We start from the raw sequence: 27,585 nt of genomic DNA on the forward strand, positions 1-27,585 counted from the left end.
AATGTGAAAGCTGCTAAGCCTTTACTGGGCACCTATTTCCAAACAATGATGCAATGTGAAGGAAATGTCTAGTCTTAGCTAATACTTGGATTAGGGGGTTTCGACATTCTATTATTGTGTTTTTTTACCACATATCCCTCAAACTCTGCATTCACAATCATAACGCTGGCAGACAGTAAGAAAGGAGGGTGAAAGCAGCCATTGTCTATATCTGGTTCTTCTTGAAATTATGTGGACTACAACTGCCATCCTCAGAAGTCTAAGACAAAGTGTGAAAAGGCAACATATGTATATTAAGCCCATGTATGCTGCACTACAGAAAAGTTGCATTGCCCAGAGATGCAACAGTCTTGGTGAGAGTGCATATAAATAATAGTGGTGTAGGAGTACTGTTCTCCATACTTGGGGAAAATGAATGATGCACCCCCTGCAAATGTTGTCAGAGCAGTAAGTTTCAAGGTTTGCTTTCTGTTTGTGCTATGTGCACTTTATTTTTCACAATTAAGGGACTCGCATTTACATTTTATTGAGGAACCAAATATATCAGCTGGCTAACCTTTTATTTCTTTCAGTGATCTTCAACCACCTTTTCATTACCTTATCTGGCCTGTGAATGGAGTTGCTCAAAAACGAATGTAAATAAGACTGATGTTCATTGTAACTAATTAAATTAATATTTTTCTCTGACAAGCTACTCTTAAAAATCATTAACCATTCAGACAGAAAAGAAAATCATTAGTGTCTAATCAGTATTCAATATGTTTTATTATTCAAGTGTTCTTTTTCTCAATAGCTCTCCAGCACTCGTGTTTGCTCATAACAGCAACATGGTACTTCTTTAGAACATTGTGCTTAGAAAACTGCTTTTATTGGCAATTTCAGCATCCTTTAGTATTAAACTATGCAGAGGTAAGTGGAAGCATTAACTTTTTCTCTTTTCTAACACTTCTAGGACACACATAATATTTTCATCATGGCACATTTGGTTAGTAAAGAGCATGAGCTAGCTAAGTGTTCATTTTGGATGCAACAGCTTCCATATACTGTTTGCATGTATATTAGGAAATATACTCCTTTAAAAACTAAGTAGAACATTATTAAAATAATCATCTTTGGCAAAAGCAAACTCCCTTAAAATGCACTGCGTAATCAAATTATTTTTGAGTAAGTGATTAGTATTTTGGTATAATTGTTTACATGAATTTTATTTCATAAACAACAAAAAGCACAGATAAGAAACATCTTTTTACGAAAATTACTCAGCTCTAATACAGACTGCAGAATTCACAACAGCTCAGTACACAAACGCTATAGCAGCTTTACTTCAAAAGATTTCATTCACTTCTTTTAGTGATTGCAAAAAAAAGAAGTATTCAGAAGAGCCCCATTTTTTTCTGCAGTCCTGATGGTAGTATTTTTAGAAAAATTTCCGGAAGTGTGGATCATAGCACATTTTATAAATAAGAAAAGCAAGTACAATCAGTGAGCCAATCATGGCACCAATGTTCAGTTGCTTTGCGGTCTTCCCATAATGACGTGCCGCGGTTGTATTTCCAATCAGCTTCTGATCTCTGGACTGAAAAAAAAAAAGAAAAAGAAATAATTGGATTTTATGTTCTGAAATGGACTGTTCTGCCAAGTGTAATATCAGTTAAATTTATCATCCATTAGTACTACAAGCAGATATTTAGAAACAGTTACTGAGTTATACTGCTTTTTTCTATTTCCTGTTTCATGGAATGATGATTTTTCAGTTCTAGCATTTTTGCCCCCCCCCCCATCATTCTTTGTCACTTCTACTCACTGCCTCACTTCCATCACTGTGTCTGCCAGCCACCTTACAAGCCCTACCAAACGTTCTCCAGTTAGGGGTGTTGCTGGCATGAAGTATAAAGGTATCCTGGAGCTCTGGCCAACTACTTCCAAGGGGAGAGTTTTTTTTCTTTATGACCTAACCATTCACTGCCTCTCCTTTTTATTTGCTGATCTCATCCAAGCACTGCTCTCCTCAACGGACCACACTTACACTCAGGGAGCATTATCAGCAAATACCCTGCCTCACAGGATGGGCTTACCCAGCCCTCCCTGTCAGTGCCTCCGATGCCAGGATGCTAATCGAATGTGGGTCATTGGGGTTTTATTCCTCCGTGCCATAGCACTGGCTTGCATTCTTGAATTTTTTGATAAAGAAATTAGCCCATAAAGTTGTAGGATAAAAAACGGAGCAAGATGCTGAAGATGTCAAAATCCTGTGATAACAAAATCCATAATGCTTGACATCATACGCCTAACAGAACACCTTTTAGATGGCATTCATTACACTACAGTCCATTAATGTAATGTGAGCAACCAGCATCTCAAAGCATGATCCTTTGTCTCTGAAACAGTTATATGATTTACAGTAGATGTTGCTAACTGACTGTGGGATATTCCTTCTATGTGCCCATCCAGTACCTCTGCTGGAGCCCCTGTAGTGGTTTATATGGGTGACTCATCCTCCTGTACTGCTACAGACACTGCCACTATGTCTTTTCACCATGAAACTTACATTCTGCCATCATTGTCTTGTGTTGTCCTGTCATGCTAGACTCTTTAACTAGCGGAAGTATGAACATATTAGCCCACTGCATCTGTCTCTGTAGTCCTGTGTGGCATGCATATTGATACACATCACTATGTCACAGTATATTACCCTGAAAGTTCTAACTTATCATACAGTTTGTTGAAGCTGCAGCCCACAAGTGCCTGGAGGGGAGAGAAAGGCAAGTGGGCCATGTCTAGTTATTCACTTTGAACATGCAGTGGAGCATACTATATTGAATCATAATGTACATTGCTAATCTGGTTCTTCACCACTGACACATGGGTGCTTGATACCAAACCAGCTCCCACATTCAAGTCACCCCAGGTATGAGAGGGTTACTTAACCTGGCTAGCTAATGATACAAAAAACTCCACAACTTTACTTTGCAACCTCTGAGTTAGTGTTACATCCCTGGTGATGAATCTGTCTCTTGGAATGCCCCATGTCATATCCTTTGCATGGAGTCTCATGTCAGTAACACTTTGTTTCACTTGCTGTAAAGACCTAGCATAGCCACCCACAGCATTCACGTCTTGTAGCAGTGGCTGCCAAATATGATCCTGATAATTCTTATTTGCAGCAACTTTGCCATGGTGGTGCATGTCAAGTCTGTGGAGGGCTTGGAGTATGATTTCATTCTTAAGGTTAGTGCACTTTCAAGTATTCAGCATTGCCTCCCTTGGGTGGCCATGCTAGTAGCTGTGCACCTGTGTGCAAAACATGCCAGTTGTGAGTGATTGTGTACGGTATGCTATGGGATGTACATGACTATGGCCATTTCCTAATTTATGCATCAGGTGATCAGCTGCAGTTAGTGTTATGCACTGCCTCAACCCCCATTTTTGTACTGTGCCCGTGCATCCACACAGGCCACTGGATCCCATATCTCGTGTGTCAGGTCCTCCCACTGGTTCCCTATACTCATTGTTTAAATCCCACTCATCCCCAGCCATAGGAATATGATACAGTGCCAATGCCAGTGTTGTGGGGTTGGTCCATATTAAATCAGCAAATGCTTAAAATAACAAATGCTGATTTATTGACCCTTTAATAGTGAAAGCTGCCAATCCCGAAGACATGGAACAGTGATTTTTTTCCCAAGGAAAAAAATCACTGGGCCGTTTTTGGGACTTTGCCATTTCCTCCACAGTGGTGTGATCTTGGAGTTGATATATTTAATTAGGAGGTGTGTGGAGGGTACTTTATTTTGTGTTTTGAACATTTTTTTTTTTTTTTTTTTTTTTTGTGGAACAGCGATTTTTTTTTTCCTTGGGGAAAAAAATCATTGTTCCTTGTTTTCGACATTGTTAGCTTTCATTCTTAAGAGGTCAATAAATCAGCATTTGCTATTTTTAGCATTCCCTGATTTAACATAGACCCTGTTATGGCATCCCGGTTATAAATGCACCACAGCTTCTACCTCACTCTCCCTGATACCTAAGAACAAGTAAGTTGATGTTACTGAGGTATTTTACCGGGTCTATATTAGAAGACCGAAATATTACATCAGCAAACGCTCACATGAGTGAAAACGCTGGTAATCGAACTGCTGATTGTGGGGGGGGGGCTGCACCCACCACACCCCTCGCTAACTATATATATTCCAACTCCGAGATCGCACTACAGTGAGGAAAGGGCAAAAATCCCACTCCTCACTGTACCGCGACCCCACAAACACCCTTTTTTTACCAGCGTTTTCGCTCATGTGAGCATTCACCGAAGTAAACTTTTGGGTTTATAATATAGGCCCATTTTACCAGTTAACGGTCCATCCCTTTACTCTGCAAAGCTTTACTTCTGTAGAGTATTTAGTCAAATTCCTTTCTTTCAAAGCCATTCAGCTTACTTGGTGTTGCACAAAATGGTGACAATGGATTATATCATGCTATAAAGGGCAGTTATCTTGTTAGGGATGCAGTTGAAGCCAGTAAGCATCACTGTAGCTAATTGCCAGTATAGAATAAGCTATCCATACATATCAGTGACAGCTGCATGTGTTTAATGAACATAAAGTACGTGACGTGTATGCTCTTGCACATGGCATGTGTACAAACAAACCTCTGAGAGGTAGTATTATGTTCAGGATGTGTGATTCACAAACAGGTGTTTGTGACCATGGGGCTAACATTTTTTTGCTTGTTGACTTGACCTGATCGACAGCCATGGCTACTTCAGGAAATGAGAATACGGGGCTCCTGCATGCTGTGTCAATGAGATTTGTCTTTCTTTCTGCAAAGGAATTTTAGTGTTCATCTGCTTGGCCATTGTGATAACCATATGAAGAAACTGGATACCTGGAATGAGCCATCAGGATGTTGAATGATGATTATTGGTATCATTATTTATGGTGAGTAATGTACTTGCCAGTGTGACTTGAAGTGGCACCATCCTAGTCTGCTTCATCAATGGGAGATGCAGTGCAGTTTAGGCTTTTCTTTCCTAAGCCTCACTACAGAAGAATGACAAGTGAGCACACTTGCCTACTGCTGAAGGTATGACTATTTCTCCAGGCAATGCGGTGTGCATGTGTTATGTGGCAGTCCAGTTCACATCTGCATCATGGGGTGAAGTATCCTCTACTGAAGGACAAACAGAGAGCCTCCCAATATGAGATGTAGAAGCTAGATGCTGCTAAGGTACATCAATAGCTGAACAGCCATGTTGGGAACATGGTACATCAATAGCTGAACAGCCATGTTGGAAACAATGGCTGGGACCTGCAAGACATATGACTCTACCAAATGCAGTAGAAGATGCTCACAGAGCTAGTGGATGAGTATTCAGCCCATACCATTGGACAACCAGATGAGTTATGTCTGGGTATGTCACCCTCTGGGCTGTACTGATAGTCAGTCATCCTTTTAGATTCTCTTATTAGAGTGTCACTCTCAGTCTTTATTTCTTGTCCAGTGCTTCCAATTATTATTTGCCTACCATCTGTATGCATGTATGTGTGCATCCACTGTCCTCTCCATTTTTGCTTGCATAACATATCTATCTGTGACTGTGCTCTGTCTGCCTCTGTGACCTCTGCCACCCATCCCTCTCCTTTAGTCCAATGCACAGGCATCACGTAGTACTTTCTCCACCAACTCTTCTTTTCTAAAACTTACAAAAGAGATTCTTTCCCAGAAAAATGCCACCTCTTACTTTCTGGTTACCATTGCACGTTTCTCTCTGCTTGTTGTTCTCCCCTTCCTTGCCTTCCAATTCACCTATTTTGTTACATTTATATCCTGACTAGGGTTGCCACCATGTTGCACACATCTACACTGTTCTTTCTGCTGGCCACTAAGCTCAGCTATGCTGGTAAGCATCAATGAGGGTGCTGTCTCACATGAGACCCTAAATCAGATTAGCCATAAGAGAGATGGCCTTCTTTAAAACTGGGCTAGCATTTAATATCAGCTTCCTGCTGACTTAAGAAACCAATTAGCGCTCTATGGTTTTAAAGTAAATTTTAAAAAGTCACTCTACAAAACCCTAAGTTATATTTACAGGACTTGCACTGTTGAGAAATGTCTGTTTAGTTTTGTTTTCTGTACGTCACTATCAAAGTAAAACCAAAATACATGTCAGGTGTGAATACTCCTTAAGATAACAAATATATCTGAAAATATATCCATTATAAAATGCTTTTAAGTATGTAATATACATTAAGCGAAACTGAAATGGGAAATTACTATGTCAAATAATATACATATATCAAAACTGTTACTTTTAAAATTGTATATCGTGTATTACGTATGTTAGCTGTCTTGTGAAATGCCTGTATATGTAATTATATGAGCAACATGAGGTAAGGCCAAAAAGTGCTAAGTACCAGCCCACTCAGCCAATTGACAAGCTGATCAACAAATAAATTAAATATAATCAAAGGGTATTATAATCCTATATTTTGGTGCACCAATGATAGCAAAAAAAAAAGTAAAAAAGTATATTCACATCCTTTAAAGTATTTCAGGTTAAAGCAAAATAAAACTTAGAAGTTGCTACTTATAGCATACTGGGAAGGACTGTACAAAGCAGACCATTAACCTAAGATAAAAAAAAAACATACATATATGGTTTTATTTCTCCCCATAGGGTCCTTTAAATATTACAATGGTTGCTGTATGTTTGGCAGTCTCTTATAAAGATGCACCCCTAAAAATACCAAAAAAGTGGCATTTATGTCATTTAGAAACTTGAATACAAATGCTATTAATATATGATTTTAAATTTGTTGATGGCATAGCTTAGAGAAATTGCGTCAAGGGGTACTTATATGAGCATCAAGGTAGACAAAGTTAGAGATCAGTACTATATAAACAAGACCACTTAGTAAATAGGTGAAGGGAAACAGCCTTCCTGAAAACACGCCATTTGCCAAATATTTAAGGGACAGTTATGCTACAATATTACACGACTATTAAGAACAATGAATCTTCTTGTGAGGAGAGAGTTGTTACAGGAAGTAGCTCACCAGAGTATAGATTATGGTAGGGGATGTACCATTCCATTAGTGTATCCAAAACAGGATCTCTGTTTCAGTGGAATAGGACAGAAAGTAGAAACTGTGACGGCATCATTCCAAGAAGTTATCCTATTTCTAGCCATTGTATACATGTTCAGGAACAGGAAGATTGTAGACATTTTGAGGTGTGCCCAGAGGCAAACTTATAGTAGTTCTAAAGAGAAGAAAGACAATAGGATAGCTAAGTGGAAGGACAATTTCAACAAAAGAGGATGCATACAAGAGCTTATATATTAGAAAGGTTCTAGCTGCTTTAACTATTGTAAAGTCTACAATGAATTGCTGGTTTTATACAGAAGACCAAGTCTGTGATTAGTTTTGAGAGTAATTGATTTAATGTGTAGATCACACTTCAGGTGCTGATTAAGGGCAATACCAAAAAAAATCCTTGGTGGACAGGAATGGTGCTGGATTTATTGGTTTTCCTCTGCCATGTTATGTATTTTGTTGTCAGTGGAGCACAAGTATTTTGGACTGTGGTTATAAGTACAGTACAACTCTTTGGATTCTGCTTATAAGTACAATTCAGCTCCTTTAGATTGTGGTTAAAAGTACAGTACAACTCCTTTGGATTGTGGTTATAAATACAGTACAACCCTTTTGTATTCTAGTTATAAATATTCTGTTGTTGGTGTGATGATGTGAGGTAGTACAAGCTTTGCCATAGAGAGCAGGGCAGTGCATGTGTAGCAAATGCCAGCATAACTAGCTGGAGATTTATAAAGAATATTATGTCATTTAAATATCAAACTGATTTGTACAGATGCTAAAATGTCAAAAATGTATTTGTAAAGTTGCTAAAAGTTGTTAAAAATGTATCAACAGTGGTTCCTGCTGGACAGAAAATAAATATACATATATGTCAGACTGTATTGTAACTGATGATATGTATATATCAAAGGCTGAATGCAGCAAGAGACACAATGTCTGGGCTGGGATCCTGTGCTTATCATCCTTCGTGGTGAACTAATTGCTACCCTGGGGTGCCAGAAAATGGCTGGATAGTCACTGCAGGAAGAAAGAAAGTATTGCAATTGTTTTATAGTCTCCAGATACTGGAATAAGTTTTAGCAGGATTCTGGGTGTGTATTGTGACACATCTGTGTGAGATCCTGTCTCAATTTCCAGTAAGGAAGTAGTGTGGGAACCACAGAATCAGGTAACTAGATATAACATCACTTTGTAGCCAACACTGAAATCGTATTTAGATACTAGTGAGAGATGAGACACTTGGCACTCTGTTTTGGAACTGACAAGTTTAATCACTCACTTCATCTTGCCTTGCTTTAGTAAGTAACCAGGGAATAGTAATTCTTTAGTCAGTTGGGAAAATATAATGAGATTAGTTAAATATTGTTTTTCTGTATCTGTATGAGTGTTTCCATCTGTGTTATTTTTATATTTTCTGTGAATTGAAACTCTGGTGTTTATTGTAACTAGATAATCAATATTTTCATGTTTTCCGTTTTATTATTTATTATTAAATATGTCTAAACCTTTCATTGTGGCTGGTCTTTTAGAAAATAGTTTAACCTTTGAGAGTAATTGCATTTATTTGGTGGCACTGTGGCTTCATGCTCCTGAAAGTCTTGCTGCTTGGTTAATACCTTCATTTGTATAAGTATTCATTTTATTAAGAGCGATTGGATACCCTGGTAAGAGCCTTAAAGTCACTGGCTGGTGGCAGTCTGTCAATCTTGTAGTCTGGGTGGAGGTGGCATAGCAGATAAATCTGTGCCAGCCTTTCTCAGGTGTGTGTGTGGGTGTGTGTGTGTGTGTGTGTGTGTGTGTGTGTGTGTGTGTGTGTGTGTGTGTGTGTCTGTGTGAAAATCAAATCTCAAAGAGTTACTTGGAACAAAGACAGAGAGCACTGATTTTTTTCAGAGAGAAAGGTGGTGTCTTATTTGGGGCCTGGAGAGAAAATGGCATCCCCAGGACTGGAGTGTGCTCTTAAAAGAAATTGTGCTTGGTGCAGAGAGTTGTATCTGAAAAAACTGTGTGTATCTATTTCTGTTCTAAGTGATCATTCCTCAACAGTATCATTGGTGAGGATTGAGACCCATTGATTACTGGGCCAGAGGAGGTATGTCACAGTTGGTATAAGCATGTTTTCAATAATAGATTGTTTAACCTTATTATGGAGCTCCCTGAATTACTTGGTAGAAATGGAATTTGTATTGATCCTAAAGCTTCCATAAGTTATCTGACTGGTACATTAGAGACATATTTTATTTAATAACCCATGAAGTTGATTCAATGTTTCCCATTTAAGCTTGTAGGAGACATAGAATGTGCTAATTGGATGAATGCATTATAAAACTATTCTGCTGGTTCATCAGGATTTTGAATGTGAAATTGAAACCAGTCAATTTGTCTTAGAGTATTGCAGAATGTAAATTTGTCACATTGGCTGGTGTTTCTGGTGAAAGAAAAGTAAATTTCTCTATCGTTTAGCCTGGAAGAAACAGAAAGAAACAGATAGAAAAAGAAAGTTGACCACTGATGGTATCAGCTGTGAAGTTTACAACAGTGATCATATTCACAACTAGTCAAGACTCTACCAATAAAAACTAAATGATTGAGTCCCAAATTAATTAAAATCCTACAGTACACATTTGAATATTTTTAAAGGGGTGGGCTTTCCCATATCCCTTACAAGGGGACTGGGAACCTCACACCCCTCATCTCTCATGATATTGTGTGGATACCCAACAATGTGGAATGGATAAAATCCTTATCCTCAGTGAACCATGACAGCACATATGGTCAAATACAACAAATTTAAGCAATGATTTTGCAAGGAGGCAAACTCTTGCATGCCCACATCTCTGCATCTCTCATTATAGTAATATCACACAACAGTGGGAAGAAGATACATTCCTTATCTCCATTTAACCATGATCTCACTCTACAGTTTTTGACTAGCAGTGATCGAATGAAACAGATCATCTTATCACAACTTCAACTACTTGTGCAATTGACCATATGAAGGAAATCACAGCTATACCTTCTAAACATACCTCTCAACTGTACAGATTTTTGCAGAATGTCCAGATTTTTCCCCTTATAATTTTGGTCCATTTTTCATAAAATTGTGGTTTAATAGCCAATTAGTGGCAAATCATTAAACACTGAAGTTACAAAATAATGACAGACATTTGAGTTTCAGACTTCATATCCTTCATAATATTCATGCTAATGTAAAACCTGTTAGTCCATCGATTTTCTAAGTCTGTAACAGCAATATTTAAAAACTGCCCCTATTTTTGGGCCTTTGTCCCCCTTTCATATACATATATAGTTTTGTCCAGATTTCTTGCTCTAAGAGGTTGAGAGGTATGCTTTTATATGCAAGATCTTTGTAGCTGAGAAAGCAAGGATCCAGTCTAATATGCCTCCTTTTTTACAGATTTTATATATGTTAGTGTTTGAAGTTATTTACCCCATTACACATGTGATATACCATCAGGTTAACTGCAATATGCAAAATGAAAACAAAGTAAAGAAAAGAAAAGAAATGAGAAATAATTCCCCTGTATCCACTTAAATTATCATTCTCAGCTCAAAGCTTTCCAAATCTGAGAAACAGTGATGATTTAAAAGAAAAAAATTATTTTGCTAATATTTATTTATTTTATTTATTGACATTTGTTAACCGGGTTTGTCCAACTGGGCTTGTGGCCCATTTTCAGTGGAGACCTGAGGAGAAAAGCTCCAGTAATACATTTTAAAACAGGTACAATTTTAAACAATATTGATATAATAGCAGCTTTAGCAAAACGATTCACATATGTTGGGATACATGCATAAAGTTAAAGTTGCATTAAAAAGAAGCTAAGTAACAATTTTACATTGATAAAGTTCAATAGGTCAACAATTAACATTTTTTGTTTGTATAAAATTGTGCAAATGCATAGTAGACACAGTGGAGATAGAGGTGTAATGAGGTACTAAGTATGGTCCTTTTGAGGGTACATAAAGGGAAGGAAGACTATGTAGGGTAATGGCAAGGATAGGTTCTGGAATTGAGAAAATAAGCTTTTAGTTCATTTTTAAAGTGTGAGGTGTGGGAGATTGAACGTAAGCCAAAGGGAAGTTTGTTCCAAGCATGGGCAAGGGAGTGTTTGTAGAGTAGTTTGCCTACTGACCTTTTTGGGTGGTAGATATAAAGTAATTTTTGGTTAGAAGTATGGAGGGTCCGGGATGGGATGTAGATGGAGACTAAGGAAGCTAGAGATGGACAGAAGGAGGGTTTATAAAGAATAGAGTGTAGCATATGAAATTGATAAGATAGCATCTTAGGGCCATATGATCCATAGTTAGAGCAATACTCCAAAACTCTGCTGCCATCTGACCTTACCAAAGTCTTGCATGCCTTTGCATGCCTTTGCACAAAGCAGTTTGTATTTTCCACACAGAGCCCTTCCTGCTCAATGCATTGCACTCATTCACACTCAGACATGTGACCACCTCTGATATCTGCTTGCAATCAAATGTTTAAATACATGTTGTTGTGTCTTTCGTCTTATCCCGGTTAGGGGTCGCCACAGCGGAACTCTGGTTCGCTAATGTTTGGTAGTGGATTTTTACGTGCCGAGTTACCAGCCCTGACGCACAACCTTGAATGAAGGCACGCCCATTCACGCATGCCTCCATAGAGAAGACGCTCTAGCTGAGAATCGAACGCAACAACGTCTTGCTGTAAGGCGACAATGCTACTGCAGTACCACTACTGCGGGTAAATGTTTAAATACATAATGACCTAAAAATGTATTTCAGCTGAGTGCTGGCAGAACCACATAATACGACCCACTGCAATGCCGCCCCCATTCCAGTCTCTTACACCAAGAAGCAAGGAATCAAAGTGCAAATTTTAAATACTTATGTATTTAGACAGCTGATCTGAAGGACTGCTCCTTACTGAAATGTTGACAGTCGAAATCCCAAGTGCAGATAAGCTGAAAAAGACAGAAAACCCAGGAGAAGAGCAAATCTAGAAAATCGCTCTTCTCCTTAAAATTTCTTTTTGCAGGAGGGAAACCCCCCCTGCACCCAACACATCCCTGGACTATATATATATATATATATATATATATATATATATATATATATATATATATATATATATATATATATATATATATATATATATATATATATATATATATATATATATATATATATATATATATATATATATATATATATATATATATATAGTCATGTATATATATATATATACATATATATATATATATATATATATATATATATACATATATATGTATATATATATATATATATATATGTATACACTAACTCTGAGATAACCATATAACCATACCTCGGAGAAAAGGGAATGTTTTGCGAAATGGCATCTCCAACTTAGTATAAGTAAGTCTGTCCTTTCAGCCCTTCAATCTCCTCATTTTGGGACTCATTCTATTGGGTACAGGATTTCAAATGGTTACCCTGAAACCCATACGTCTGTCCTTAGTAGTGAATTCAATCCACAACTTTTGTCTCAAAAAACACACATTTTTGGAGAAACACACAAAAAATGAGACACATTTTATCCCATTTCAGAGCTGTGCTCTAAGTGCATGCCTGTTTGAGATCAAATGAATGAATAAGTAATAATTGTCCAGAAACATGCCTCATTTCTCTGCTGTTAATGTCATAGAGTGTAACCCATTGTTGCTATTCTCTTCTCTTTCAATTTCATAGCTCAAAAATCAAAGAAAAAACACCCGAAATGAAAAAAATAATAAGTATTGCTTTCATATACTTAGAAAGTTGCTAAAATAATAGACAGTGGATTAGCAAACATTTTCTGAAGGATAAAAAGTCTGAAAGTTACATGCTTGTCATTACTTAATGACTGAATTTTGTTTTATCTGTTTCTTAATGGGGTAAATCCAGTGGGCAAAATGTCTTGTCATAAAGTGAAGAGAAGTTCCTTCTTATACCTGTATCATTCACGCATGAAAACGAAGGTCCCATGAAAGGCTGCTGCCAGTCTCAGCCCACTTAATAACTATACCAGTGAGATATAACAACATACTTTAACATGGGGCATAAGCTAGTCATCTAGGCTGCTTTCAGTCGTCAGCCTGGTAGCCAATGATCAACTCTTTTGTTGTGAAACTTGGGTACTTTGTACATGTGGAGTGAGAACTGTGATTGAATACATTGGTTATGTATGCCTTGCTTAGAAAGTAAAAACAAAAAAAAACACACTTGAATAAAATATGCGTGGGGGGAGGAGTTGCAGAGAGTATCCGACCCTGATGAAGTTCAAGATAAACAAAAAGCACTTCTAGATATGAGCTGGTTTCCATTCAGATATGGAATGACTTTCTCAGTCTGTTACTAATTATTGTTAATAAGAAAATGAATGGAGGTGGAATTGCATTATGTCACTTACAGTGCTCTGAATTTGTTATTACTACTATGTAACACATATGCACATATATATATATATATATATATATACTATATATATATATATATATATATATATATATATATATATATATATATATATATACACACACACACACACACACACACACACACACACACACACACACACACACACGTGCTGGATGTCTTCATGGAAAATGACCGTCATTATTATTTTAATGCAGAGCATATAACTAGCTGCCAAAATACAGCCTTTACATACTACATGATGCCCAATATGATATCCCTGCAAGATTCTGAGAAGCAGCATAAAGGAATACAGAACTACAGACTGCCTAAACAAAATACAGGTATCAGCTCACTGAAGAATGCTCACTGGTAAATAGATTAAGCACATTCCTTTGGACTGTTACACGGCAAGTGTTACCGCAGCATAACTGAATCCCAAATGAGTTGCAAAACATTAATGCTTGGACAGTACTTGGGATCATTTACTTTGCATCTTAAAATGTCTGCATAGCTTGTATGTTGATCTCTTCAGCAGTTCACTTTCACCTGGCTTTCAATGACTGTAGAGTAAAACTTATCCTGTGGATTTTTTTTTTTGAACCACAAATCTTATTACACCAAACACTGAGGCATGTATGCAGAAAGCTATGCTATCAATCATTTGTCTTCAGAATGATTTCATTGTGGTTTTGTACCCTAAATCACTTCAGCACTGTTGCTTATAAAGTTGTTATCCTATTGCACTTTAGGAATTTACAGCACTGGATTTAAATGCTTGCAGAACACTCCTCCAGACTAAAAGGAATGCCACTGTTTTCCCCATCAGTGTGCCCCTGATCAGAATCTTTGTGAGGAACATGTGTTTCCTGTCCTTGTTTCTGTGCATGACTTTTTCTTTTCTGCTCAGTGTTTACTATAAATGTCCACCTCTGAGAGCAAATGTGTTGTTGTGTACTTTTAAAGGTATTTCCTCAATATTTCCATTTTTTTAATAGCATAGTTAATATTCTCTGTAAGTACACAATACTGGGACTGTATAACAATACTAACAACATAAAGTGCCCAGTTACTGTGTAGGAAGAGGTTCTTCTGTGAATCGTTGAGCAAATTACTTTAATGTTTGACCACAGGGAAAAAAAACAATTACCTAATGTCTATGTGCGCACGCGCGCAGACACACACACACACACACACACACACACACACACACATTTATTTGTCTCTTCATTTATTTATTTATTTTATTTAACATTTGTTGACCGAGAAAGTCCGACTAGGTTCCACAGATCCTGTTTTCAGCGGAGGCCCAGGGAGAAATGCTCCAGATGCTCATCAAGCAGAGTTATTAATCTAAAGATTTTTTTAGCCACTGTTCAAGTTGTAATACACTGACATAATGAACTAACAAAGTCTATTAAAAATTATAGTAGGACTGAAAACATAATGTTCAGAAAACCACAATTATGAAAATTCATTCCATTGAGTGGATTTCAACCTACAGCTATCACATGGGGCAAGCACTCACACTGAATGTAATACCTCTCAACCTCTTAGAACAAGAAATCTAGCCAAAGCCATAAATAATGGGGGATAAAAGCTCAAAACTAGAGACAGTTTAAAAATATTGCTCTTACAATCTCAAATGTCTGTCATTATTTTCCTGACTTCAATCTTTAATGATGTGCCAGAAAACCACAATTTTATGAGAAACTGATCAAAAATATGAAGCAAAAGTCTGGACATTCTGCATAAATCTTTATAGTTGAGAGGTATGCCGAAAAAGCAGGGAGTGACTTACACCATCAAGGAAAGGTATAATAGTTTTGGATTCAAGCCTGTTGAATTTAATATACTCAAACACTTTTTTTAAAATTCTACCTCTGTTTACAAACTTGATGAGAAGAATATTACACATGCAAAGTTATCCAATCAGAAACAGGAAACAAAACATTTTAACAGAAAAGTAAAGGAATCACCACTCCCAAGTTAGACAGGCAAAGACGATGTTAAGATTATTTATTCAGTTTTGTTAAAATGTAATTTTTCCCCAATGAAACTTTATGTGTCATCTGGAATGCATCTTAATGTGCAAGGCAGTGCTTTGTGTGATTTATGTCCTAGACACCAAAAGTCACTTCTTCTAAGTAAGTATTTATGGTGTAGACGTTTTTTTTGGGGGGTGGGGGTTAAAAGTAAAGTATAAAGAAGACTAAAGGTGATGTGTGGGCTTTAAATTTTTTGGTAATCTCTGTAACAGATGTCAAAAGTTAAAGAAAATCATTTTATATGTGTTCCCTTAAACAGTATAAGCAAGCATTTTTTAAAAGACAGAAAATAAAGCCTCTCTAACGTAAGGGAAGATGTGTAAGCATGTATAAAATGAACAAAATTTTCTTATAATGGTTAGGATGGTTCTGCAAGTAGTGGGGCATCCATAACAAAAAGATAAGTATAAAGAAATATAAACCAGCTGTTTGACCAGGGGCACTTCAGCAATAGCACACAATAACAATGGTAGTGTTACCTTAACAGCTGCAGCTCTCCTTCTAAACTAATGGGACATTATGACTGTGGCATTATTACAGCATATTAATTCTGAATGTTTCTAAAACTATTTCTTGATGATTGGTGCACTCACTCACTATTCTTGTATTTGCCTGCACTGATATTAACAGAGAGAATGGCCAGCTAATGGCTACTTACTGCCCACTGCTTCAGCAACATCACTCACAGATAACTGAGGTTTCCTTCTGTCAAAGCGACTCCACCACAGTAGGTCACATAGAAGTTAAGTATGTCCATGAAAGGACAGGGCCATTTCAAGGGTGTTAATGTTTCCTGGGTTTGAGGTCAGGCAGGTAATGGATGAGTCATAAAGAAACAGAAAACAAACAAAAAAAAACTGCTTTATATTACAGTGTATATGAATTGGACCTGTTATAGAGACCAAGCAAGCCTCTCTTCCTTATACAAAATTAATATGTTATAGCAATGGGAGCACAAAGGCATTATAGCCACAAGTGGATTATAGCTTCCATGATGAAGGATGTACTATATACAAACAGTATGATGTAACCAATATGGCTAGAATACATCTTTAATTAGATAATGGGGATCTACATATTTATTTTTTGGGATGGCCAATGGGAAATATTTGTGAATTACATTTCATATTTGTATAAGCATGGCTAGAGGTGGAAGGTAAGTGTAATTAATGAGTAGATGACCAGGGTCACAAGTGTTAGATGGCATAATGCCCAATTTGGTGCACCGTCATTTGATGTGCTGCTTTTAGATATAGCTAGGATATCTGGTGACAAGCTGTGTTTACTAACAGCAATGCTTCTCCTCCTCCTCCTGACCTTTAAACTGGTCTAGACCTGGAGACTATGGTACACTTCTTTTGTATGTAATATGAGGGGTAGTCAGTATCTTTTAGTCAGTTAGAGAGAGATGACTATGATATGTCATTGTTCTATGGGTTGCAAAGCATCAAGGGTTGTCCATTTGTTGTTTATACCTGTAAATATTTGGGGAGAATAGTTTAAAGTCTTTGTTTGTGGCTCTGATAGTTGAAATATTGAGATGGCTTGATTTTCAAGAGGGCCTGGATTTGTATATATGGCTGCTGATGTTAGTCGTTTCTGAAGTACATTGTAATGTTTTGCTAATAGGGCTTTTAAAGAGATTTTGGTGAAGTATGTATTTTGAAATAGAAACCGTTTGTTACAGCTTTATACTACTAGTTTTGTGTAATGAGTAAGTTACAGTGATAAAACTTTCTGATAGTTTGGGCTGGGAGTGGAGCCTGTACTTAGTAATATCGCATGGTGGTTTGCTATCTAAGAGCCATAGCAGGCTGTGCAGAAGGGTTTCAGTAATTCCCACTGACAGTAGGATTCTAATCCGTGTCCTTTTGATTGTGGGTTGGTGTCAGTGTTTTGGGGTTTATTCAGTAAGAAGTTTTGGAGTGATGTAATGGTATGATTGATGAGTGCTGTCTGGTTAGAGCAAGAAGTTTATTAAGAAAATGTAGTAGTAGTAGTAGAAGTTACCTTGCTGGACTTTGACTAGAGCAAGAAGTTTAGTATAAGGATTACAGAGAGGAAAGGATCACATCAGCCTAGCTTTTATACATTGTGATATAGATCATGGGCGCATACCTCTCAACCTTATAGTACAAGAAAGCTGGTCAAAGCTTAAAATAGTAGGAGGACAAGGGCCCAAAAACAGGGATGGATTTTAAATACTGCTTTTATAAACTTAGGAAATTGCCAGAATAACAGGTTTTCTGTTACCACGCATTTCCTGAAGGATATGAAGAGTGAAATTCAAATGTGTGTCATTATTTAATGACTTTGATCCACAGTGATTTGCTAGAAAACAACACATTTTATAAGGAAAAGACCAAAAATATGAGACAAAAATCTGGGCATTCTAAAAAGATCGGGACAGTTGAGAAGTATGGATGGGAGGTATGAGAAGAGAACAAAAAGGAGAGAGACTGAGAAGTGAAGGGGAAAGTTTGTAGCAAAGATATGGTGAAAGGGGGTGATAACAGAGCTCCACCTTGGAAGGAAGGCAAGAAGGAGGTTTCTGTTGGAGCTAAAGTAGAAGAGAAAGAGGCATCCCACCTCAACCCTAGACCGAAATAGAGGGGAAATGTGTAACGCAGGCATGGCAAGGGGATGTAGTACTTAACCGCCACCTAGACTGTGAAGAAGTGAGAGGGAGTTTACCAATGGACATGCTGCAGAAGAGAGAGGCAGACTATCCACCACCTAGGCTGTGATATGGAAGGCAGATTTAGCAGGTAAGTAATAGTAGTGGATTAGTAACCTAGCTGCCACCTAGGTTGATAAAAAGAATGGTGAGGTATAGTACATGAGACTGGTAATTTAGCTATTGTCTCTTTAGTAATAGGGAGTATCTACAGGACTGGCCTTTGGTCAACTGGTGCCATAGGCAAAAGGACTTCATGGTGACCCCCCCCCCCACAGACACACCACCTTATGCCCCTATCCTGGCCTACCTACACAGTTCAGATTACTGGAAAATTGCCCCTGCTAGAGTGGCACCATAGACGGCCACCTATTTGGCCTGTGCCTAAGGCCAGCTATGAGTCTGTAATATAGCGACTAGGTTTGGGAACAGAGGTGTGGTGGAGAAGCAGTAACCTAGCTGCCACCATAGGGACTGGTATTAGGGGATGACTAAGCAACCCTTATTCTAGGTTTCAGCTATGCAATAACATTCAGCAAACACCTCATCCTATTAAAATTCTCTGCTATTTCACAACTTAGTTGAAGGAGACAAAAGTAGTAAGAGCTAGGAAACAACATTCCGATATAGAACATGTTATCTAATAAGATATAATTAGAATTAAGTGACATGAGGGGAAAAGTATGTGGGTTGGGTAACTTTTATTGTGGCTATTATTTATTTTATTTTATTTGCAGTTTGTTTGCCAGGATAGTCCACTGGGCCACAAGGAGCCCGTTTTCAATGGAGTCCTGGGGAGAAAAGCTCTAGGAAAATACAAATACATACATTACAGATTATCTCATAGGAATACAAAGTAAATATGATAACAAAAGGTTAATGACAGAATACATCAGTATAGTTCATTAAACAGCAATTAACTTTTTTTTTGTTGATTGTTCAAATCTTGGATATTTTTTGCTGTTTCAGTTAATTTAATAAATGAAGCTATTTAAAAATGTAAATGAAATTATATGGGAATGGGTAAGAATGGTAGGATAGGGGGAGGAGGTTAGTGAATGTAGAGCATAGTGGAGAAGAGTGGGCTTATTCCCCAGTGCAACTAAAAATAACAATTAGTGAGCCATAAATGTCCATCCAAGATGTTAAGTTGAACGTACGAAAGACTAATTAAACAGGAATTCAGTCACACTTGAATTTAATGGTTGACCTTGGGTTTGGATAAAGAAGGGCAAAAGTATTTTTAGTAGACAAAGGGAAAAGGTCAGATGCAGTGTCATTTTTCCCTTGATTAGCAAATCACAGCTTATTTTAACTTCTCCCAATTCTGATATGGCAATCTGGGCTACAGACTTAAAGCCACAGTCTGTTGCAGTTATAAATGAAAAGGAAACTTTCCAGCAAGGTATTAACTTTTGTAAGAATGCATAGGAATTTAATTTGTCAACATTTGTTTTCTTTGCACTGCCCATTTTCTTTCTTTCCTCAGTCCATCTGACATTTGACAGAGACTTACTTGAAGCAGTGCAGAAGGCAGGGTTAAAATCCTGATGTTTTGAATGCTGTTTAAATTTGGCTGACCACTGCTGCCTTACCCTGTAGGTGGACAGAGTATTGCTTAGAAGAGGAGGAAGACCATCTGATTTTTTACATCTAAAATAAGACGTCATAATGGCCAAACAATGAGGAATTTAGATATTTATATTAGCCAATTTCTGATATGCATGCACTAAATTCCTGCAGTAAGGCTATGGTTGTAAGCCGTTTACTTTAAGATGCTTTCAGAAAATGAGCACCTGTGGCACTATTCTAAAACTTTAATGGTGACTTACCAGACCTCAGTGGGACTTGGATAGTAATATTGTAAATTACCATCTTGATTTTTCACAGAAAAAGCACCAAGCTTTTGGAGCGGTTTGCTCTTGATTGTACAAGTTAGTCTAAACATTAGTATGAAGTGGATCCAACATTATCATAAACGTCTGTTATGTTCTTTAGCTTAAGAATCCCCTAGTATGGGTTTTATGCATCTTCCTTTCTTCAGTTAAAAGCAATCGCTTTCAAAATACACCAAAAATGACAAAAATTTGTTCATGTTGCTGCCTATATTATTGTTTTAGAAAGGCACAAAGAATGTGATTCCTAAGTTACCATTGTAGCCTGGGGCCAAGACCAATCATATTTTAGTGAGGTAAATACTTCAGCTAAATACGTCTGGTTAGTGTAACATAACAGTGTACTTACTCTCTTGATCAGCTTTTTTTAAGTTATGCTGTTTTGTTTAAAGTATTCCTAATCAGCAAAGAGGTGCTTTATCACACAGTTTTAGATATTTCAAATTAAACATTCTGAATAATCTATATTACCAACTAGTGGGATTATTCTTTTTTTAAGTAGTAACTTGATTCTTCCATTTTAATACATGTCAGTCATTACATCATACTCAACAATTTTTTGCTTCAAAAAAATACACAAATAGACCAAATTCAAATAGATACTCTCCCAGATAGACTGTATGCTGTATCCTGCAATTTCCTGAAAAAAGAAGAGTACAGACAGACATCAGAATGAACACCAGATTAATGAAGTGAAGAATGTCAAAGGTTAGCTAAGCCTTTATACTTTCTTCAGAAGGCCTGTAGTGGAATATGAATTGTGCTGATGTGAAAGGAATGAACTTGTGCTTTCTGTTTCATTTACACTATTCATAGTGAACAACGCTTGAAAAATCCAGTCTGAATCACCTTCCCAGATGGATATATTCCTCACTCGGGGAAAAACAACATGCCAAGTGACCCCAAATTACATTTACTTAGTTCTTAAAAGTGAAAAGGTGGGTTGTATGAGGTAGTTCCTCTTTTGGCTTCTTCCAGAGAGGGTAAGCATGAGTTGGGGAAGCAAACCCCCAAGAACAAAGATCAAAGGTCAGATGAACAAAGACAGGAAGTATCAGCCAATCTGGATAAATTCTCACAAGAAAGGCTTACCAGTGTTGACAAATTCTGCAAGAACACTCATGGAACTGGATACTGAAAGAACTGGCTCCATGATCTGTGGGCTACAGCTGAAAACTATAAATGCTAAGGACTGGCTGAATAAGCAAAAGATTAAACCATAGATATGTATCAAAGGTAGAACACTCTGCTTACTGTTAAAGCTATGGCCACATAAAAAATTCCACAACTAAATTTTAAAAAACATAATGTTCTGCATTGCATCTGGGGACTAGAGAAGAGTAGGTTCAAAACTGGCTACTGCCATTTAAGGGGAAGGCAACAGAGAGCTGTAGTACCTGTTACGTCTGTTTGAATCAGTTTACTTCACGTGAACCTAGAAAGATTGCATGAAAATATTACAAAAATACACGCTGCACAGAAGATATGTAAAATTAGTAAGCAGATGTTTTACACAGAATAAATTACACTGTTAAGGCTACATGCCATTAAAATGAGCATCATTTCAAACCTGGTTAACCATGTAGTGGATTGTCATTTCTCTTCAGGAGAAAAAGCCTAACTGTTGAAGAATAGAGTAGAGATTTGAGAATTAGTTCTAAAGTCTTTCTCAAAACACTTTAGCAGCAACCACCAGCAGATATATATTAAACATCTATATAACATTTCAACAATATGCTGTGTTCTTCCTGTTTCACCACACCAATTAAAGTCTGCAAATCGTTATCCAACCATTCATGCCATCACAATGCCGCTACAGGTGAAAGAGAGTTCTAGCAGGCCATAATGAAGAACACATAAGCATCTGTATTAGTCATTATTCTGTACCCCTAAATAATTGTTTTTTTTCTTTTTTGCTTTATTAAATGGTGTGGCTAGATTTCTTATGAGGTTCTACATGCCAATTAGCTCCAGTATACAATGGTGCCTCTCTGATTGTATTGCCACCACTAATGTGTATGTGTGTGGGATGTTCTCATTCTGCAAGTAGTTCCTGGCTGAGGAATGTTAAAGGGGGTGCCTGGATGGAAGGTTTTGTTATAGTTATGATTCCATACACCTTGCTTTGCATTTATTAAAATGCAAAAAGGGATTGTTGGGTACAGTGTGGATAGAAAAGGAGTGTATCAGTGTTAAGTGTGAAATTCATAAGCAGTGCAGTCTACATTATAATGGTGTTTTTTATTGAAAGTTGGTATTATCTCCACTGCTGCTGCTTCTTTTTCTTTCATCTGCTCCCATTAGGGATCACCACAGCAGATCACCTGTTTCCATTTCTTCCTGTCCTCTGCATCTTGCTCTGTCACACCGACCACCTGCATGTCCTCTCTCACCACATCCATAAACCTTATCTTAGGCCTTCCTCTTTTCCTGTTACCTGGCAGCTTCATCCTTAGCATCTTTTTCTCAATATACTCTGCATCCCTCCTCAGCACATGTCCAAACCAACATAATCTTGCCTCTCTGGCTTTGTCTCCAAACCTTCCAACCTGGGCTGACCCTCTAATATACTTATTCCTAATCCTGTCCATCCTCGTTACACCCAGTGCAAATCTTAACATCTTCAACTCTGCCACGTCCATCTCTGACTCCTGCCTTTTTGTGAGTACCACTGCCTCCAACCCATATAACATAGCTGGTCTCACTACCCTCTTGTAGACCTTCCCTTTCTCTCTTACTGGTACTCATTCATCACAAATCACTCCTGACACTCTTCTCCATGCACTCCACCCTGCCTGTACTCTCTTCTTCACCTCTCTTCCACACTTGCCATTACTCTGAACTGTTGATCCCATGTATTTAAACTCATCTCCACTCCTTCTCATATTATTTAACTTCACCTGCAGTTGGTTTTATGGTAAGAGATTCCCGGTGACTTTGAGTCAGTCCTTACACTGCTAGACTACATGAGCATTTTGTAGTTCACAAAGGAAATCTGACCATTGATGGCAACCATAATACACAGCTGAATTTACTTTCATGTACATTTACTATGTGCTTTTGCATTGAAAACATTAAGAAAAGGAAATCAGAAGTACCTAACTGTGTTTAAATGCACACACACACACAGAGTCAGACATGCATTTAAATACAGTACTGCATCCCATTTATAGTATTCTAAACGTTACATACATTTTTACACACACATGCATATATCTGTGTATGTGTGTGTTTACATGTAGATGCACACATATACATTAGACAACATTTCCATTTTGATTTTTGTTGAAAGGACATGAAGTACACATACAGGCATATACTCTAGTTCTCCGTTATACACACACATATACATGTTTTTATATGAATGTACTTTATACACATATACATATCGACAAATATACACACATACACATACTATATACTGAGAGAGAGAAAGAGATATGCAATATTGGTGAATACAATTCTTTACTTATAATAGACAACATAGTAAGTATTATTAATCTACACATTCTAGTAAATGTTGCCTAATGTTTTACTTGGTCACTGTCGCACACATAGCCAACGTCTTTATGTCAGTTTTTTCTTTCATTCTATTGCTAAATGCATTTAATACTCATTATTATATTTGCCAATGTAGTCCAAGTCATGGCTGAAAAGGGTCCTGGGACCAGTTTACTTTTTGGTTACTAAAGTTTAAATAAATATGAAATAGAAAAAAGGAGGGTGAACATGACAGAAGGAATTAAAGAACTAGTAAAGCACATTTTAATTCTGCATCATTCATATTCTTCTTCTTCTTTCGGCTTTTCTCGGTTAGGGGTCGCCACAGCGGATCACCCGTCCGCTCATGATCAGCAGTGGAGTTTTACGGTGTCGAGTTGCCAGCCCGGCATCCAACCTTTCACAGAAGGCACACACATGTACGCACTCATGCCTAGGGCCAATTTAGAGTGTCCAATCCACCTACAGCAAGTCTTTGGGATGTGGGAGGAAACCGGAGCACCCGGAGGAAACCCACACGACCACAGGGAGGACATGCAGACTCCGCACAAAAAGCACCCGAGCTGAGAATTGAACCAGAGAACCTCTTGCTATGAGGCAGCAATGCTAACTGCTGCACCACCGTGGTTCAGACTGAAGGGTAAGATGGGAAGTAGGAGACAGACTTAGTTTGGAGTCCTACTACTTGTCACTTGTAAATGTATACAGGGATCATTTATTGCAGTGAGAGTTTACAGTCCACAGCATGAGAGTGTGGGGGAAGATCTATCAATTCTTTTAGAACTACAAAAAATCCCATTACAAAAGCCTGCCATTTACCTACATTTTTTTCCTGGAAGTAGCTAACAGATATTTATAGCATAGAACAAGCTCTGACAGAGACATAAATGAAGCTTAGTCAGGGAAACATAGAAGTAGCTCTGTTTCAGAAGGTGTATTTAGATGACGGTGCTTCACAGTCCTGCCATTCTATCTAAATGGCATGAGAAAACACCACCACTTCCTTATGTCTAGCATGAGTAATGTAAAGAGGACTTAAAATATATTCTGGGAAGAAGGAATGAAAGGAAGAAAACAAGATCAGGTTACCAAGGCCCCACCATTCGCCATTTTGAGGCAAACCCATTAAAATTGTAAAAGACGCACTTGGAGTGATTGTTTTCAGAGCTATTTTAATGCCTCAAAAATTACAATGAAAAAATATGTTTTTTGAATTCTAAGGTAGAGTTTTCCTTTCCGGCTGTATATAAAGTATGAGCGTAGACTGCTGTACTCATTAGTGGAAGACATTTCTAGTCAGTGTTTCATATCTGACTTTTAGACTTTAGATGAAAATGTTGGCATGTCTGATACTTTAGAAGAACTCTGTCTTTTCTATAGAAGAAACATATATGAACACCAATGCATGCCAGTGATTCAATGCTTCTACTTAGGTAAGCAGCAAACTAAGCTCAGGTTAGCAGAGCTAGGCCAATGATGCATAATTTTCTGAAGAGAACCCACCATTACGTATACACACACACACACACACACACACACATACACACGAGAAGCATGTGTATGCATATATACATAAGCATATTTTATGTGTGTGTGTGTGTGTGTCTGTGTCTGTATACATACATACATATATATATATATATATATATATATATATATATGGATCTACTTTGCTCGAAAATATGTTACAGCGAACAAAGTAGATGCCCACTTCAGCGAAAGTGCATTTCAACGAAAGTGTTCTTTTGCTGAAGCTTAGTCACCAGATCAGGGCTGACTAAACAAAAAAAACACAGAAAACATGTTTTGCAGCTGTGCCCCCCACAACCCCCTACTTAAATATACCAACTCCGAGATCACAGTACAGTGAGGAAAAGGGAATATTCCTATTCCACGCTGTATTGTGATCTCTGTACTTAGTTTTTGAAGTTTTTGTACTTTGAACAACTGGTCTCGAACAAGTGGGTTTTGAAGTACTGAAACTTTGTACAAATTAAGTAGACCCATGTATATATATATATATATATATATATATATATATATATATACACACACACACACACACACACACACACATATATATATATATATATATATATATATATATATATATATATTTATATACACACCCGCATACACACACACACACACACACACACACACACACACAGACACACACATATGAATGCCGAGAAAAGATCTAGGTTGGGTTGAAGGGGCAGTTGCCACCAGGCTGTCAACGGTTGTGACTGTTAGATGCCAATCAAACAAGAGTGAAGTAATGGAATTTGTTTATGAATGTCAATACTGCATTTGCTTGTATGTTTTTTTTTTGCTTTTTTTTTTTTTTTTGCTCCTCAAGCTTATCAGGGAATGGGTGCATACCTGTTGACTTCTTTGCTCAAGAATATTCTGTACAAAGCCAAAAATAATGTGGGGACAAATATCAGGAAATTTTTTAAATATTACTCTAATTCATTAAAAACATTCATACAATAAAATGTTTTGCATAAAAAAGATACTATTATTAAACAATAACAAGTATGCACAACTAAATGACTGAACCAAAAGTCAAAATTTGTATGGGAGACATAACCAAAATAAAATGAGGCAAAATCAGGAGCATTCTGCAAAATGTTGGACAGCTGAGTGTTATGGATGGAAGTATAGAATTGGAACAAGTTTATGAATGCTGACACTGTATTTGCATCCATGTCTGAAGCACTTAATGTGTGGTAGCTTAACTATAATAAGCTGCTTGTTACATCTGTAGCAAGCAGCTTGCTGCAGTTTCAGAAGAGCTTTTTATTTTTGCATTCACTGTAAAGGCCTTTTTTACTCCTTAAGCTCCCTCACCCCTTCACAGCTTAAGGAGAGCAGTAATATAGTATCTTCATTGTGGTTGTTGTAATTTTTGTTTTCTTATGTTCTTCAGTGAAGGAATGAACTGCGCAGGGCACCTGATAAACTAGCTATGCTGTGTGTATCTGTGACTTTGTTTTTAGCATACGTTTTGTTGTATACATTATTTTTATTTATTTCTACTTGATGTGTGTTCACATTCTGGGCTGAGATGAAATTGGCCCAGTGGGATCAGTGCTCAAACCCAGTTAAACCGTATATTTATATACATATATACTTGCATGTATAGTTAGATCCTGGAATTCAGAAAGGACTACCACTAGTGCTAAACTCTTAGCTCAGCCATTTTCCCTTATGAAGTAGCCCTTTTGATTAAGGGACAGGTCTGTTGCAATGATTCTATGCTCTTTGTGAGATTTCTTCTCAGCCTGTTCTAATTAGTCATGTGTTCTCCCTGGACCTGCTTGCATAAAATAGGTAGGCCAGCTGAGTTAATAAACTCAGTAAAAAGTTTGTGCTCACCTATTACATTCAGTAAATGAGATTATGTTTAAGATAAGTGCCGCATAATTTAGTGAACAGGTAGTAGTAGTGGGGAGGTGTGTATGTATCGTATATGTGTGTGGCTACATGTGTGAGTGTTTACAGAGAGATGAGTGTTCTCAGACTTAGTTATGGGATAGGTAGGGTAGGTGTGCATGTGTTTATATGAGTGTTTGGGTGAGGGGTGGTCTGATCTATGATAAATGTGTGTGTATGCATGTGTGTCTGTGTGTCTAGAAAGCTCCCATACTTTTAAACTCCCCTAAATGAATGATCAAATCCTGCAGTACAGGGGAATGGGTAGGCAAAAGAAACCATGACATTAAAAATATTATAGTAAAGTTTTTTGAAAAACTAATAGAACAATAGACAGCTTGGGCACACAAAATACATATGTGAGGCACAAGACACCAAGGAATTTACAATATTACACAAAATGTCATGTAAAAAGGGAATAGAAAAAGAGGAGATTTGGGTGCACAGATACGTATGGGGACACTAGATACCAGGGAATTTACATTAAAGTC

General features: G+C 37.4%; 1 protein-coding gene across 1 annotated transcript in view; it reads right to left on the reverse strand.

Annotated features, from left to right (window-relative positions):
- Nucleotides 1-746: 746 nt before the first annotated feature.
- LOC122811096 (dispanin subfamily A member 2b-like) overlaps nt 747-27,585 on the reverse strand; it is an 82,422-nt gene continuing 55,583 nt past the window's right edge. Inside the window, exon 2 of the mRNA XM_044082672.1 lies at nt 747-1,576. Within this exon, the coding sequence (XP_043938607.1) occupies nt 1,418-1,576 (159 nt within the window). The 3' untranslated portion in view covers nt 747-1,417. The remainder of the gene's footprint in view (nt 1,577-27,585) is intronic.

The sequence above is a fragment of the Protopterus annectens genome, chromosome 9.part0, assembly GCF_019279795.1.
Source record: "Protopterus annectens isolate FY-2018-M chromosome 9.part0, PAN1.0, whole genome shotgun sequence".
NCBI classification, from domain to species: domain Eukaryota; kingdom Metazoa; phylum Chordata; order Ceratodontiformes; family Protopteridae; genus Protopterus; species Protopterus annectens.